The following is a 15,244-nucleotide window of genomic DNA, read 5'->3' as shown; positions in this document are numbered from 1 at the left end:
GTGTCAGGTTACAGCGGGATATAGATAAGCTGCAGAGCTGGGCAGAAAGGTGGCAAATGGAGTTCAATGTAGGTAAGAGTAACAAAAAGATGGGGTACTGGGCTAATGGTCGGATACTTGGTAGTGTGGATGAGCAGAGAGATCTTGGTGTCCATGTACACAGATCTCTGAAAGTTGCCACCCAGGTAAATAGTGCGGTGAAGAAGGCATATGGCGTACTGGCTTTTATTGGTAGAGGAATTGAGTTCTGGAGTCCTGAGGTCATGTTGCAGTTGTATAAGACTCTGGTGCGGCCGCATCTGGAATATTGTGTGCAGTTTTGGTTGCCATACTATAGGAAGGATGTGGAGGCACTGGAACGGGTGCAGAGGAGGTTTACCAGGATGTTGCCTGGTATGGTAGGAAGATCGTATGAGGAAAGGCTGAGGCACTTGGGGCTGTTTTCATTGGAGAAAAGAAGGTTTAGGGGTAACTTGATAGAGGTGTACAAGATAATTAGGGGTTTAGATAGGGTTGACAGTGTGAGCCTTTTTCCACGTATGGAGTCAGCTATTACGAGGGGGCATAGCTTTAAATTAAGGGGGGGTAGGTATAGGACAGAGGTTCTTTACTCAGCGAGTCGTGAGTTCATGGAATGCCCTGCCAGTAGCAGTGGTGGATTTATGGGCATTTAAACGGGCATTGGATAGGCATATGGAGGATAGTGGGCTAGTGTAGGTTAGGTGGGCTTGGATCGGCGCAACATCGAGGGCCAAAGGGCCTGTACTGCGCTGTATTTTTCTATGTTCTATGTTCTATGTTCCCCATGGGAGACTGATTAGCAAGGTTAGAGCTCACGGAATACAGGGAGGACTAGCCATTTGGATACAGAACTGGCTCAAAGGTGGTGGTGGCGGAGAGTTTTTTTTCAGACTGGAGGCTTGTGACCAGTGGAGTGCCACAAGGATCGGTGCTGGGTCCTCTACTTTTTGTTATTTGCATAAATGATTTGGATGCGAGCATAAGAGGTACAGTTAGTAAGTTTGCAGATGACACCAAAATTGGAGGTGTAGTGGGCAGCGAAGAGGGTTACCTCAGATTACAGCAGGATCTGGACCAGATGGGCTAATGGGCTGAGGAGTGGCAGATGCAGTTTAATTCAGATAAATGTGAGGTGCTGCATTTTGGGAAAGCAAATCTTAGCAGGACTTATACATTTAATGGTAAGGTCCTAGGGAGTGTTGCTGAACAAAGAGACCTTGGAGTGCAGGTTCATAGCACTTTGAATGTGGAGTCACAGGTAAATAGGATAGTGATGGCAGTGTTTGGTATGCTTTCCTTTATTGGTCAAAGTATTGAGTACAGGAGTTGGGAGGTCATGTGGCTGTACAGGACATTGGTTAGGCCACTGTTGGAATATTGCGTGCAATTCTGGACTCCTTCCTATCGGAAAGATGTTGTGAAACTTGAAAGGGATCAGAAAAGATTTACAAGGATGTTGCCAGGGTTGGAGGATTTGAGCTATAGAGAGAGGCTGAGGCTGTTTTCCCTGGAGCTGAGGGGTGATCTTATAGAGGTTAACAAAATTATGAGGGGCATGGATCGGATAAATAGACAAGTCTTTTCCCTGGGGTCGAGGAGTCCAGAACTAGAGGGCATAGGTTTAGGGTGAGAGGGGAAAGATATAAAAGAGACCTACGGGGCAACCTTTCACACAGAAGATGGTACGTGTATGGAATGAGTTGCCAGAGGAAGTGGTGGAGGCTGGTACAATTGCAACATTTAAGAGGCATTTGGATGGGCATACAAATAGGAAGAGTTTGGAGGGATATGGGCCGGGTGCTGGCGGGTGGGACTAGATTAGGTTGGGATATCTGGTCGGCGTGGACAGGTTGGACCGAAGGGTCTGTTTCTGTGCTGTACATCTCTATGACTCTAAAGGATATTAACCTGATTACTGCAGATTTATTTACTATTTGCCGGTATATGTTTCATTTATTCATGAAACCTCATGCAAGCACTATTTTATCAGTTAGTTTCTTGAAGGGATAATGGCTCAGTTCAAAGGTATTTAACAGGTAATGTTTTGTGGAGACTTGATGGGGATGGTATTGTTCTGTGTGCTGAGGTTATCAACCCCTGTTACACGCAATGTAAAGGTGTGGAAAGGCAGTGATGGGTTTGAAAGGGTTGTTTTTAAATTTGGATACTACAGAACTGCGGTTTTATTAATGAAAGAAACAGTGTTATAGTAAATACCCCTGTAACAGGTTAGTAAAGGGTTGTGAATGAATGAACGAATGAATGGAAATCATTCCATTCATGAGCGGCAGGGACCTGGGTTCAATTCCCACCCCAGGCAACTGACTGAGTGGAGTTTGAACATTCTCCTCGTGTCTGAGTGGGTTTGCACCCACAGTCCAAAGATGTGCAAGTTTGGTGAGTTGGCCATGCTAAATTGCCCATAGTCTTAGGTGCATTAGTCAGGGGTGAATTGTAGGGGTCAGGGGTGAATGTAGGGGAATTGGTCTGGGTGGGTTGCTCTTCGGAGGGTCGGTGTGGACTTGTTGGGCTGAAGGGCCTGTATCCACACTGTAGGGAATCTTAAAACAAAATCTGGTAATAATGAATAAAGTGAACTGGTGAGTGAGCGAATAAAGATAACCTATAACCCAATATCTCACACTGGTCTCCTAAAAGCTGGAAATTAATTTCTAGGATCTTTGCGGTTCTAGAGTTATCAGGTTTGACACCACGGAAACGGACCCTTTGGTCCAACCAGTCCATGCTGAATATAACTCCAAATTGAACTAGTCCCACCTGCCTGCTCCTGGCCCATTTCCCTCCAAACCTTTTCTATTCAAGTACTTACCAAAATCATCAGAAATACCAAGGAATTCACTCTTTCTCAACCTTTATTTCCAAAAATAATTAGGAGTCTGACTGCCCACCCTCTCACCCTAAACCTGTGCCCTCTAGTTCTGAACTCTCCCAACTAGGAGTTAGTAGGGGTCTCTCTGCTGCTGGGTTACCTGAATTTGCCTCTTTGTTTCTCCCCAAGGGGTGTGTTTATGCGATTTTACTATATTGGAACAGTTAATTAGTAATAGTTACTGCATCTACTATTCTGTTAAGTTTTCCAATCGAGTTACGTTATTCGAAATTCCTCTTTCTTTGCTTGTACTTTCACGAAAGTGTTCGAATGAATTATGTTTTGCTTAACGTCAAGTAGGTAAATCTGTCACATATGCTATAAAATGGATTTTTGTTTTATTCATTCATGAGGATGTCACTGGCTAGACCAGCATTTATTGCCCAGAGGGCAGTTGAGAGTCATCCACAATGCTGTGGGTCTGGAGTCACATGTAGGCCAGACCAGGTAAAGATGGCAGTTCCCTTCTCCAAAGGACATTAGTGAACCCCTCCAAGAATTAAGCACTTAAAGAGAAGCATCTCTTGCTATAATCTGTAAAGAGTGTGTGAAAAGTGGTGTAAGCTTCTTTTAACAACTCCTGGTCGTTAAATAAAATAAATCCCTGACACTCACTTCAAAATCAACAAGTGGTCATTTACTTGTCTAACTTGAACAGTGAACACATGAACTAAGCTGTGAACAAATCAAATAAATCCCTTCCAACTACTAACTATTCCCGAATAAAATAAGATTTTCATGGATCCACAGACTCTTCAGTCCAACTCAGCATCCATGCTGACCAGATATCCTAAATCAATCCAGCCCCTTTTGCCAGCACTTGGCCCATGTCCCTCTAAACCATTCCTGTTCATATACCCATCCAGATGCCTTTTAAATGTTGTAATTGTACCAGCCTCCACCACTTCTTCTGGCAGCTCATTCCACACACACACACACACACACACACACACCATCCTCTGCATAAAAAAGTTGCCCCTTAGGTCCCTTTTAAATCTTTCCCCCTCGCCCAAAACCTAAGCCATCTACTTCTGGATATTAGTCCAATATCTACTTAAAGAAGGGCAAAGACAGAAGATGTGCATACAATTTGCTGGGGTCTGTTGAAAATGATCACAGTATGGAGAGACTTTGAGCTTTGGTGTACTGGGCGTGGTGTAGAATCTTGCATTGAATAAAACAATGTTTTGCACAGATAGCAATTCTGTGCATCCTTTGTAAAACCTCATCCCACACATCCAGAATTACCTCTTCAAGATCTGCCTCCCAGATAGCTTTAATAGAATCAAGAGAATCTGAGCATACTTTATGGATGTTTGAATAAATAGCCCCCTTTAATGAAGAAAGCAGTTCCAGAAAGATGTCAAAACCAGATCAATTAGGAAGCGCAGGGAAACCCTGACATAAACTGATGGACAAAACTGTGAACTTGGTGGTATCTAAAGAATGGATCTGGGATAAGGTGGGGGGGAGGGGAAATGAGGAAACTGGTGAAAAGATTCTGGGTAATCCAAGATGGAGGACAGGAAAAATTTCTGGCTGTAACAGCTGCTCCTTTTTTGAGGTATTTTAGGTGTTGGAGGTGATTTCCTCGAATTCCAGGAGCAGCAATTACTGTTTTAGATGCTGTTGCATTGCTTTGGAACTTTGGAAAAAGGGAGAAGAGCAGACAAAGGAAGCACATGGTGAGATCAGTGCAGAAGAGAGGGAGAACCTGAGGAAGGGCTCATGCCCGAAACGTCAATTCTCCTGCTCCTTTGATGCTGCCTGACCTGCTGCGCTTTTCCAGCAACACATTTTCAGAGAGAGAACCTGCACAGTTACTGCCTTTGCTGTTTTGAATTCATATATCGCTGGACATCGGAGTGTGCCTGGGAAAATTAACAAACAGTGGAATTCAAAACTAATCTTGGAGGAACTGGTTTGGGTGATGTTCACAGCACAGAATCAGATAAATTAATCGTTGTTTTAAGTGTGTCCAACAGAAAGGCTGCAGTAGTGAGTAGAGTGGGTTCTTTCTTGATTATATGTTTTTGGAGATATGTCTCTTGATTAAACTTAAAATATAAGCCATAACTATTAATTTAATCTGGGGCAGTGTTTTGTAGGGGAATAAGACGGTGTTGTTTTCTGGGTCTGTAGATTGTGAAGGAGCAAAAAATGGCCTTTAGTACAGTGATATGTACTTCTTGTCAGATGTGGGAGTTTAAAGAGAGTTTAAGGGTTACTGTGGATTATATCTGCCATAAATGCTGTTGGATGAGAATCTTATCAGATCAAATGGATTGGCTGGAGAGACAGATAGCAGCGATGAGGAATTTGCAACAGCAACAGTATGTGATGGATGGCAGTTATGGGAGGGGGACAAGTCTCAGATACAGTCACATAGATGGGTTAACTCCAGAAAGGGTAAGAGAGGTAGGCACCAAGGGCAGGAGTCTTTTGTGGATATACCCATTTCAAACAGGTATGCCGTTTTGGAAAATGTAGGGGGTGATGGATTCTCAGGGGAACGGAGCACAAACAGCCAAGTTTCTGGTATTGAGACTGGCTCTAATGCAACGAGGGGTACATTGGCTTCCAAGAGATCAGTTAGGGGATTCTGTAGTCTGAGGTACAGACAGACGTTTCTGTGGCCAGCAGAGAAAAAGCAGAATGGTGTGTTGTTTCCCTGGTGCCAGGATCAAGGATGTCTCAGAGAGGGTGCAAAATGTTCTCACGGGAGAGAGGGGCCAGCAAGAGGTCATTGTCCACATTGGAACCAACGATATAGGAAGGGAAAAGGTTGAGATACTGAAGGGAGATTACAGGGACCTCGGCAGAAATTTAAAAAGGAGGTCCTCGAGATTAATATCTGGATTACTCCCTGTGCTATGAGCTAGTGAGGGCAAGAATAGGAGGATACAGCAGATGAATGCATGGCTGAGGAGCTGGTGTATGGGAGAAGGATTCACATTTTTGGATAATTGGAAGCTGTTTTGAGGTAGTAATGACCTGTACAAGAAGGACAGATTGCACCTAAATTGGAAGGGGACTAATATACCGGCAGGGAAATTTGCTCGAGCTGCTTGGGAAATGCGCAAAAGTGAGGACAGCAGATTCTGGAGATCAGAGCCTAGATTAGAGTAGTGCTGGAAAAGCACAGCAGGTCAGGCAGCATCTGAGAAGCAGGAAAATTGACATTTCGTGCTCAGTGGTTAGCACAGCTGCGTCACGGTGCCAGGGACCCGGGTTCAATTCCCGCCTCGGGCAACTCTCTGTGTGGAGTTTGCACATTCTCCCCGTGTCTGCGTGGGTTTCCTCCGGGTGCTCCAGTTTCCTCCCACAGTCCAAAGATGTGCAGGGTCAGGTGAATTGGCCGTGCTAAATTGCCCATAGTGTTAGGTGCATTAGTCAGGGGTTAATATAGGGGGGTGGCTTTCTCTTTGGAGGGTCGACGTGGACTTGTTGGGCCGAAGGGCCTGTTTCCACACTGTAGGGAATCTAAACAAAAGGGTGGAGCAAATAGGTGGGAAGGAGGATGGGCAGGTTGGATAGGTCGAGAGGATGGTACTGACCACAGGAAATGTAAAAGTTAACTATATAAAAAATACAAAGCAGAAATGAGTAAAGACGTAAGTATAATAAAATAAACCATACTCCCCTACAGTAGGTACCATTTAAATAAGTTAATAGATACAAGCCTTGAGCAAATCCAGCCTCCAGCCGGACCCCCCGCTTCTTGGGGCTCGGACCTTCCTCCAGCTCCGGGGGGTTGTTGAGCTCCTGGGAACCGGAAGCCGCGGGCGCCGGCTCTCTCTCCTCCACCGCCACCATCTAACCTCTCTATAGTCAGCTAGTCCTCTACTGAGGGCCACACTCTCTCAGAACTGCAAACGACCCCTTCTATGCTATATTCTAAGAAGAATTCATACTCTCAACAAACACCATCTCAAACATCAAAAACTGTAAGTACCACAAACTTTTATATACCCACCTCCAAAACCAGCGCTCCGCAAACATTCCAGAAGCTTCCCCCGGCCTCCGGCACAGCTCGGCCGCGATTAGCCACTAGGCCGGTAACAGCCACCGTCCCCACGGTGATCGATGACATCACTTCCGCCGCCATCGCAGCCACTTCCGACCTGCACATCCACCAATGTCATTTATTATCCGTTGCTCCCGATGCAGTCTCCTTTACATTGGGAAGACTGGACGCCTCCTCGCAGAGTGCTTTAGGGAACATCTCCGGGACACCCGCACCAATCAACCACACCGCCCCGTGGCCCAACATTTGAACTCCCCCTCCCACTCTGTTGAAGACATGCAGGTCCTGGGCCTCCTTCAGCGCCGCTCCCTCACCACCCGACGCCTGGAAGAAAAATGCCTCATCTTCTGCCTCGGAACTCTTCAGCCCCAGGGCATCAATGTGGACTTCACCGGTTTCCTCATTTCCCCTTCCCCCACCTTACCCAGTTCCAACCTCCCAGCTCAGCAACATCCTGTCCCACCTGCCAATCTTCCTTCCCACCAATCACCTTCATCCCCACCTCCATCCACCTATTGTACTCTTAAGCTACATTCTCCCCAGCCTACTCCCAATCCTATTTCTGATCTACTTAATACATAACAAGTTGTGTGTTTTCCAAATATTAATTTTATTTCCATGGATTAAAAATGAATATCTAATGACAGGCAGTTTTATTTCCTTTCTCAGTTGGCCATATATGACCCACAACAATTTATATGGCACTGTTAATATCATAAACCCTCTCATGAGATATCACAGGAGCAATTCATAGTGTCAAATTTTGTTTGAGTCACTCAAGTAGATACTAGAACAGAGAAAGCGTCCTGCAGATATTGGGAATCTAACTAAACGTTATCAACCTGAGATCTCAACTGGGCCGGTGAACAGCCCCAATCAGGGAACTCATTCTGAGGTCCACCTGACTGACCTAATTATAGTCACCAGAGTACCTCGTACTACTCTTCACTGAACACTGCAATTACTTTCCTTTTCAGTTTAAAGATCCAACTCTCTTTTGAATGCCATATTTGAATCGGGCTCCAATACACTCTCTCACAGACCATTCCAGAGGTTGAAGTAAGTTCGATCATTAATGAATTAAGTTTTGGATTTCTCCCAAAGGCACTTTGTATGGATTCTTGCTTCCATTCATTTGCAGTAAGTTCTTCACACGGACAAATTTGCAACTTCGTGGATTTGTTCAAATTTGATAACATATTGAGATGGCGCAGTGCTACCTCACAGCGCAGGGACCCAGGTTCAATTCCAGCCTCAGGTGAGTGTCTGTGTGGAGTTTGCAGGTTCTCCCACAGTCCAAAGACGTGCAGGTTGGGTGGACTGACCAGGCTAAATTGCTCCGTGATGTGTAGGCTAGGTGGATTAGCCATGGTAAACACAGGGGGATGGGGTGATTCTGAGTGGAATGCTTTTTGCTGGGTCAGTGCAGACATAATGGGTCAAACGGCCTCTTTCTGCACTGTAGGAATTTTATGCATCTCTGTCTGATTTCTCGCACATGCTCCTTTCTGAAAGGGACATTTTGCTGTCATGTTCAGGACTGCAGTGTCTATATTTTCACACATACCTCTCCATTAAGTTTGCACGAAGTCCCCCCGTTTTGTTGTATTTTATCTCACATTTCCCCCCTTTCCATTCCTTATCCATTTTTTCCATTACCTTGTCTTATAATCCTCTTTACATAGTATTGTCAACTGACTAAGATCTCGTTACCATGTCTGCAAAGTATAAGATGAAAATGCTTTTTTTCTGATCCCATACTTTAGTGAATCCACTACGATAGCTTGTTAAGGCCTCTTGCTGAAGAGGACTCTTAATACTGCATCGGATTAGGTTAGGTTTTCTGGCCAGCATAGACAAGTTGGACCAAAGGATCAGTTTCGGTGCTGTGCATCTCTATGTCTATCGGATACGGGCCGGGGCAGACAGGCGGCACTAGTTTAGTTGGGGATCATGGACGTGTTGGACTGAAGAGTCTGTTTCCAGGCTGTGCATCTCAATGACTATGACTACTGGATACAGGCCAGGAGCAGACAGGTGGCACTAATGTAGTTGGGAATCATGGACTGGTTGGACCGATGGGTCTGTTTCCAGGCAGTTTGACTCCATAGCACCGAATGAATAGGGATCAATCCCAAAGAGATGATAAAGTAAAGGTTTCGGTACCACATTCGATGCATGTGTGTGAACCCCTCTAGATAACCGAGGGCAGTGGGGCACTGCGAGGTTCAGTAGGTCAGACAGACAGTCAGCCAGCAAGTTCTCTCCAGGGGACTTATCTGGAGAAAGATCAGCAAACCGCCTTCTATCAGCTGGATTGTGGATCCAGTCTGGAGTAGGTCCTATATTTCGGAGATCATAGGTAGACAGGGCAGTGAAGAAAGCTTAAGGCACGCTGGCCTTCATCAGTCAGGGCACTGAGTATAGAAGTTGGGAAGCTATGTTAGTTATACAAGATGTTGGTGAAGCCACATTTGGAGTACTGTGGCCAGTTTTAATCACCTTGGGCGTGTGACTTCTGACTTCTTCAACTCTGGGTTTGTGTTGAACTTGATAGGATACTTTGTCTCAGTCAGCATATATAAGCAGTATCGCTCGGAGGGATTCATTTGAAACCTTTCAGCACGTGAGCTCAACTAGGTTGAACTTTTCAAAAGTTACTTGGACTCGATTTTAAAACTTACATCAGGACCGGTAATCGTAGAGATGTACAGCGTGGAAACAGACCCTTCAGGGCAACTGGTTCATGCTGACCAAATATCCCAAATTAACCGAGACACATTGGCCCATACCCCTCTAAACCCTTCCCATTCATGTCCCCATTCCGATGCCTTTTAAATGCTGTAATTGTACCAGCCTCCACCACTTCCTCTGGCAGCTCATTCCATACATGCACCATGCTCTGCATGAAAATGTTGCCCCTTAGGTCCCTTTTAAATTTTTCCCCCCTCTCACACTGAACCTATTCACTCTAGTTCGGGACTCCCCCACCCCAGGGAAAACACCATGTCCATTTACCCAAACCACGCCCCTCATGGTTTTACAAACCTCTCAATCACCCCTCAGCCTCAAACTCCAGGGAAAACAGCTCCAGTCTATTCAGCCCCTCCCTGTAGATCAAATCCTCCAACTCCCGACAACGTCCTGGTAAATTGTTTCAGGTAGAGAAGTCAACAATTTGGATAAATAGCCAAAACGCTGACTTCTCCACCTCCTGACGCTGCCTGGCTCGCTGTGTTCTCCCAACCTCCTGCTTGCCTACTTTGGATTCCTGCATCTGCAGTCTTATTGTTTCGAACGGTTGACAGAGCAGACTCGATGGGCGGAATGGCCTAACTTCTGCTCCGAAGATCTTGTGGTTTGTGTGGATCGTTTCAGTGGGAACGTGCTGTCCCGGGTTCGTCGAGCAGTAGCACCCACTGGAATCAAAGCTCAAAGAATCATAGAATCCCTACAAAGTTTGGAACCGGCCCTTCGGCCCAACAAGTTACAACTGACTCTCCAAAGAGTAACCCACCCATACCCATTCCTCCTACTCTACATTTACCCCTGACTAATGCACCACACCTACAAAGCTGAAACTTTATTGCTGGAACAGCACAGCAGGTCAGGCAGCATCTAGGGAACAGAAGATTCGACGTTTCGGGCACATGCCCTTCTTCAGGAATGAGCAGAGAGTGTTCAGCAGGAGAAGATAAAAGGTAGGGAGGAGGGACTTGGAGGAGGGGCGTTGGAAATGTGATAGGTGGAAAGAGGTCAAGGTGAGGGTGATAGGTCGGAGTAGGGTGGAGGCGGAGAGGTCAAGAAGAAGACTGCAGGTCAGGAAGGCGGTGCCGGGCTGGAGGGATTCGGCTGAGACAAGGTGGGGGGAGGGGGGATGAAGAAACTGGTGAAGTCCAAGTTCATCCCCTGCGGTTGGAGGGTTCCCAGTCGGAAGATAAGATGCTCCTCCTCCGACCGTCGCGTTGTTGTGGTTTGGCGGTGGATGAGTCCAATGACCTGCATATCCTCGGTGGAGTGGGAGGGGGAGTTGAAATGCTGTGCTACAGGGTGATTGGGTTGGTTCGTCCGGGTGGCCCAGAGGTGCTCTCTGAATCGCTCCGCAAGTAGGCGGTGAAATCTTTATAGAGAGAGGCAGAGAGCTTCTTCAAGGAAGGCATCCTTGTAAGAGGATTCGCAGTAGGTTGAAATCTTCGAGGAGAAAGTGAGGTCTGCAGACGCTGGAGATCAAAGCTGAAACTTTATTGCTGGAACCACACCTACAAAGCCCTGAACACTATGAGACAATTTAGCTTGGCCAATACACCCCAACCTGCACATCTTTGGACTGTGGGAGGAAATCCATGCAGACACTGGGGGAGAATGCGCAAACTCCACACAGACAGTTGTCACAAGGTGGAATCAAAGCCATGTGCCTGGTGCTTGAGGCAGCACTGCTAATCGCTGAGCCACAGTGGCATTTTGGGGTGTGCTTGCAGTCCAGCAGAAAACAAAACAAAAAAAAAAACAAAAGCCCACTGACTCTCCCACTGTCAGAGCAGGCAGGAGGTTCAGTCCTGGGGGTGACCCACAGCAGCGTCACCGGCGCAATCTGGTTGTTGGGAACAGTGGTGCCCCCGCTGGTGCCTCTGCAAGTTGCAGGACAACGTGAACCCCTTCCCACACTCGAGGCAGGGGAAAGGCTTCTCGCCAGTGTGGACCCGCTGGTGCCTCAGCAGGGCGGAGGCCTGGGTGAAGGCCTTCCCACACTCGGGGCAGCTGAAGGGCCGCTCACCAGTGTGGACCCGCTGGTGGGTCAGCAGGTTGGAGGCCTGGGTAAAGCCCTTCCCGCACTCGGGACAGCTGAATGGCCTTTCCTCGCTGTGGACCCACCGGTGCTTTAGTAAGTCAGAGGAATTGCTGAAGCCCTTCCCGCATTCAGGGCAGCTGAAGGGCCTCTCGCCGGTGTGGACCCGCTGGTGGGTCAGCAGGTGGGAGGAATTGCTGAAGGCCTTCCTACACTCAGCGCAAGTGAAGGGCCTCTCCCCAGTGTGGACGCGCCGGTGGGCCAGCAGGACGGAGGCCTGAGTGAAGGCCTTCCCACACTCGGGGCAGCTGAAGGGCCTCTCCCCAGTGTGGACCCGCCGGTGGGTCAGCAGGGCAGAGGAATCGCTGAACCCCTTCCCGCACTCGGGGCAGGAGAACAGCCTCTCCCCAGTGTGGACACGCTGGTGCCTCAGCAGGGCGGAGGAATTGCTGAAGGCCTTCCCACACTCGGGGCAGCTGAAGGGCCTCTCCCCGGTGTGGACCCACTGGTGCCTCCTCAGAGCGGAGGAATTGGTAAATTCCTTCCCACACTTGGGGCAGGAGAACGGCCTCTCCCCGGTGTGACTGCGCCGATGAGTCTCCAGGGCAGATGGGGCACGGAAGCCTTTCCCGCAGTCGCCACACTTCCACGGTTTCTCCAAGGGGCGGGATTCCTCAGGTTTCTCCATGGCCGAAGTTTCAGCTGCACACAAACGCGTGTACAGCCCCTCCCTGCCGTGAATTCCTCTTCCCAGGCCGTATAACTGTTTCAGGCTCCACACTCAGTGCGCTGAAACAGTAGGGCCTCTCATCCACTCCCACTGATGCTGAAAACTTACTGAAACTGGAACATAAAAGCTTTGCTCCCTCTCACAGAATCATTGTTGAAAATCGTTGTAGTCCTGACAGATTGAGTGACTGTCAGACATTGATGTGAAAGTGTGGACTGCAGACACTGGAGAGTCAGAGTTGAAAAGTGTGGCGCTGGACAAGCACAGTGAGTCAGGCAGCATCCGAGGAGCAGGAGAGTCGACCTTTTGATTTTGAAACTTCCGTCTGCAAACCATCAAATACTCTGTAAGAAGAGATTACAAAAGTCATCACTGTCAGTCTAGGGTAGAAATTCAGAATAAGCAATTCTACTTTCTGCGGACCAATTTTTCTTTTGTTATTCTACAAAATTAAAAGCACCATCCCACTCTCTCTCTCTCTCTCCCCCTCTGTTCTCATTTTGCTCTATCTAATTCCCCTGAAGATGCTGATTCAGGACCTTACAGGGACAGAAAAGCAAAAAAGGTCAAGACTGACATCTCTTTGGATAACTCCATCTTTCATGACATTGGGATACTGCAGAGAGTGAGCAGGTCTGATTCTGAGAAGCAACAAAAAAAAAAGTGTATAAATTTAGGATGAACCAGCTTCTTGAGAAGCAACCAGACACAAAATGGTTAACGTTCTGGGGGCATTAACACTGACACCAGAGAGAAACTGAACACACAAGCATGGCAAATATTAGTCTTTCCTCTTTTAGACATTAATATTAGGCATCATTAATATGTAAATCCCAGAACTTCTCACAAGTCACCTTCTCAAGTTAACTTAAGTTTTTGTAACAAAAGGTGACACCTCAGCTCAGACGATGCATTAAAGGTGTAAGGTCAGAGTCTGTCTGCATCCCAATTTTGAGTCATTTCCAAAGTGGAATTTACAAAATATTATATGTATTCACTGCCTACATTGGCTCTCTGCTGATTTCTGCTAAAAAAAAAGCACATCGATTGTATCTGCAAATACAATTCTACAAATACAAATTCACCCCTTAGGCTCGTGTGTGCGCGCACATGCAGGAGAGAAAACAAGTGTCTATTTCAGTGCTGTTTATCTCTATGTCTGTTTGATAACAAATGCTTTATTTCTGCTGATATTGTTATAAATCAGAGCTGGTTACTAATACTTAGATGTAAGGGAGAGAGAATTCCTCAGGGAGGACATTGTAAGAATCTTGGGAGATCCCTACTTCTGGTTTACTTCCTAATGAACAAACATTAAGCAGGAGTTGGGTTGCATGCTCTTCAGAAGGGTCAGTGTGGACTTGATGTGCTGAATGACCTGCTTCCACACTGTAGGGCTATGATTTACCACAGTTGTGTGCACCCAGGATCACAACATGCAGAACCACTCATCTTCTGCAAATTGAAAGACAAGTCCCAATCTGCCCTCTCATATGTGTGTTATCTAAGTGCTTATCTAGTGAATACAGTCCACACCTCCTGCTGCTGCCAGTATCCTTTACAATGCTGATGAAACAATGCAATACTTATAGTACTGAGAATCATAAAGCTTCCAGCAATACCAGTTACTGATGCAGTGTATCAGAAATACAATGTTGGAGGCTGAACGAAATGAACAGTTAAAAACAAAAACCCACCTAACTCTTCACTAGGCTCCCCACTCAGCACGCTGTACTTACTGCCTTAAAGCATTTCATGCCCACAGTGCAATGAATTCCCACTTTCCACCAAAATCCCGGATGTACTCACTCACTCAGTTGCTGTCTCACAAATGAAAGATTCCGTTGCAAGTTCTGCTCCCAGTAAGGACAAAACATCTTTGAAAGCTGCTCCGAAAGTCCAGACTTCAGAACGACACTTCTGCTTTCACTGAAGACGATTCGAGTCATACAGCATGGAAACAGACCCTTCGGTCCAACTCGTCCATGCTGACCAGATATCCGAAATTAATCTAGACCCATTTTCCAGCACTCGGCCTCTAAACCTTCCTCACCCTAAACCTATGCCCCTCTAGTTCTGGACACCCCCAGCCCAGGGAAAAGACCATGTCTTATTATCCAGAGTCTGTCCCCTCCCTGGATTCATTTCCTTCCCTTTCAGTTGCTGCAAGTCAACAATTAAAACCCAGAATTTTTTTTTAAAAAGGGCGTGAAAAACGAGGGTGCTGTACTCACACATGTTGGACAGACAAGGGAAGTTGCAGTCTGCACTGAAGCTCAATCTTTGTTCAGAGAGAGAGGAGCAGCAGCTTCCCGGTAGAACTTCCGCATTCAGACAATCGGTTTGCTCTGATAGGCAGGAGGACCAGTCGCAATCTGGCCCTCCAGGGCTTCCCATTGGTCAATCAAAACAGGCTGGCGGAGCGTTTCCGCTGGTCGCCAGGAACCTGCGCAGTGTTTTGCTGACACCGGCGAACATGCGCAGTGCTTGCTGACACCGGCGAACATGCGCACTGTGTTCTATGGCCATGTTGCTAATACTCCACTGATAGATTTTCAGTTTTTAATACACAATAGACAATAGGTGCAGGAGTAGGCCATTCAGCCCTTCGAGCCTGCACCCACCATTCAATATGATCAGGTCCACGCCCCCCTACGACCCACCCTCCCACTTTCCCCTGCCACCGCAGGAACTGTAAAACCTGTGCCCACACCTCCTCCCTCACCTCCATCCAAGGCCCTAAAGGAGCCTTCCACATCCATCAGAGTTTTACCTGCACATCCACTAATA

General features: G+C 47.0%; 2 protein-coding genes across 2 annotated transcripts in view; one reads left to right on the top strand and one right to left on the bottom strand.

Moving 5' to 3' along the window:
- Nucleotides 1-15,244, top strand: part of LOC122543548 (uncharacterized) — a 398,874-nt gene that overhangs the window by 357,503 nt on the left and 26,127 nt on the right. The window lies entirely within an intron of this gene.
- On the bottom strand, nt 8,708-14,767 carry LOC148144602 (uncharacterized). Its single transcript, XM_087974923.1, has 2 exons — nt 14,689-14,767; nt 8,708-12,798 (listed from the first exon to the last, which is right to left on the bottom strand). Exon 2 carries the CDS (start codon nt 12,410-12,412, stop codon nt 11,489-11,491), a length of 924 nt encoding a protein of 307 aa, XP_087831049.1. The 5' UTR covers nt 12,413-12,798; nt 14,689-14,767; the 3' UTR covers nt 8,708-11,488.

This window comes from Chiloscyllium plagiosum, unplaced genomic scaffold, assembly GCF_037043375.1.
Source record: "Chiloscyllium plagiosum isolate Xiang-an unplaced genomic scaffold, Cpla_swu_hap1 HiC_scaffold_27, whole genome shotgun sequence".
Taxonomy (NCBI): domain Eukaryota; kingdom Metazoa; phylum Chordata; class Chondrichthyes; order Orectolobiformes; family Hemiscylliidae; genus Chiloscyllium; species Chiloscyllium plagiosum.
This window is presented reverse-complemented; position numbering and strand designations above follow the sequence as displayed.

Coding starts and splice junctions, on each gene's coding strand:
- LOC148144602 (XM_087974923.1), bottom strand. CDS start 12,412: ATGGAGAAACCTGAGGAATCCCGCCCCTTGGAGAAACCGTGGAAGTGT.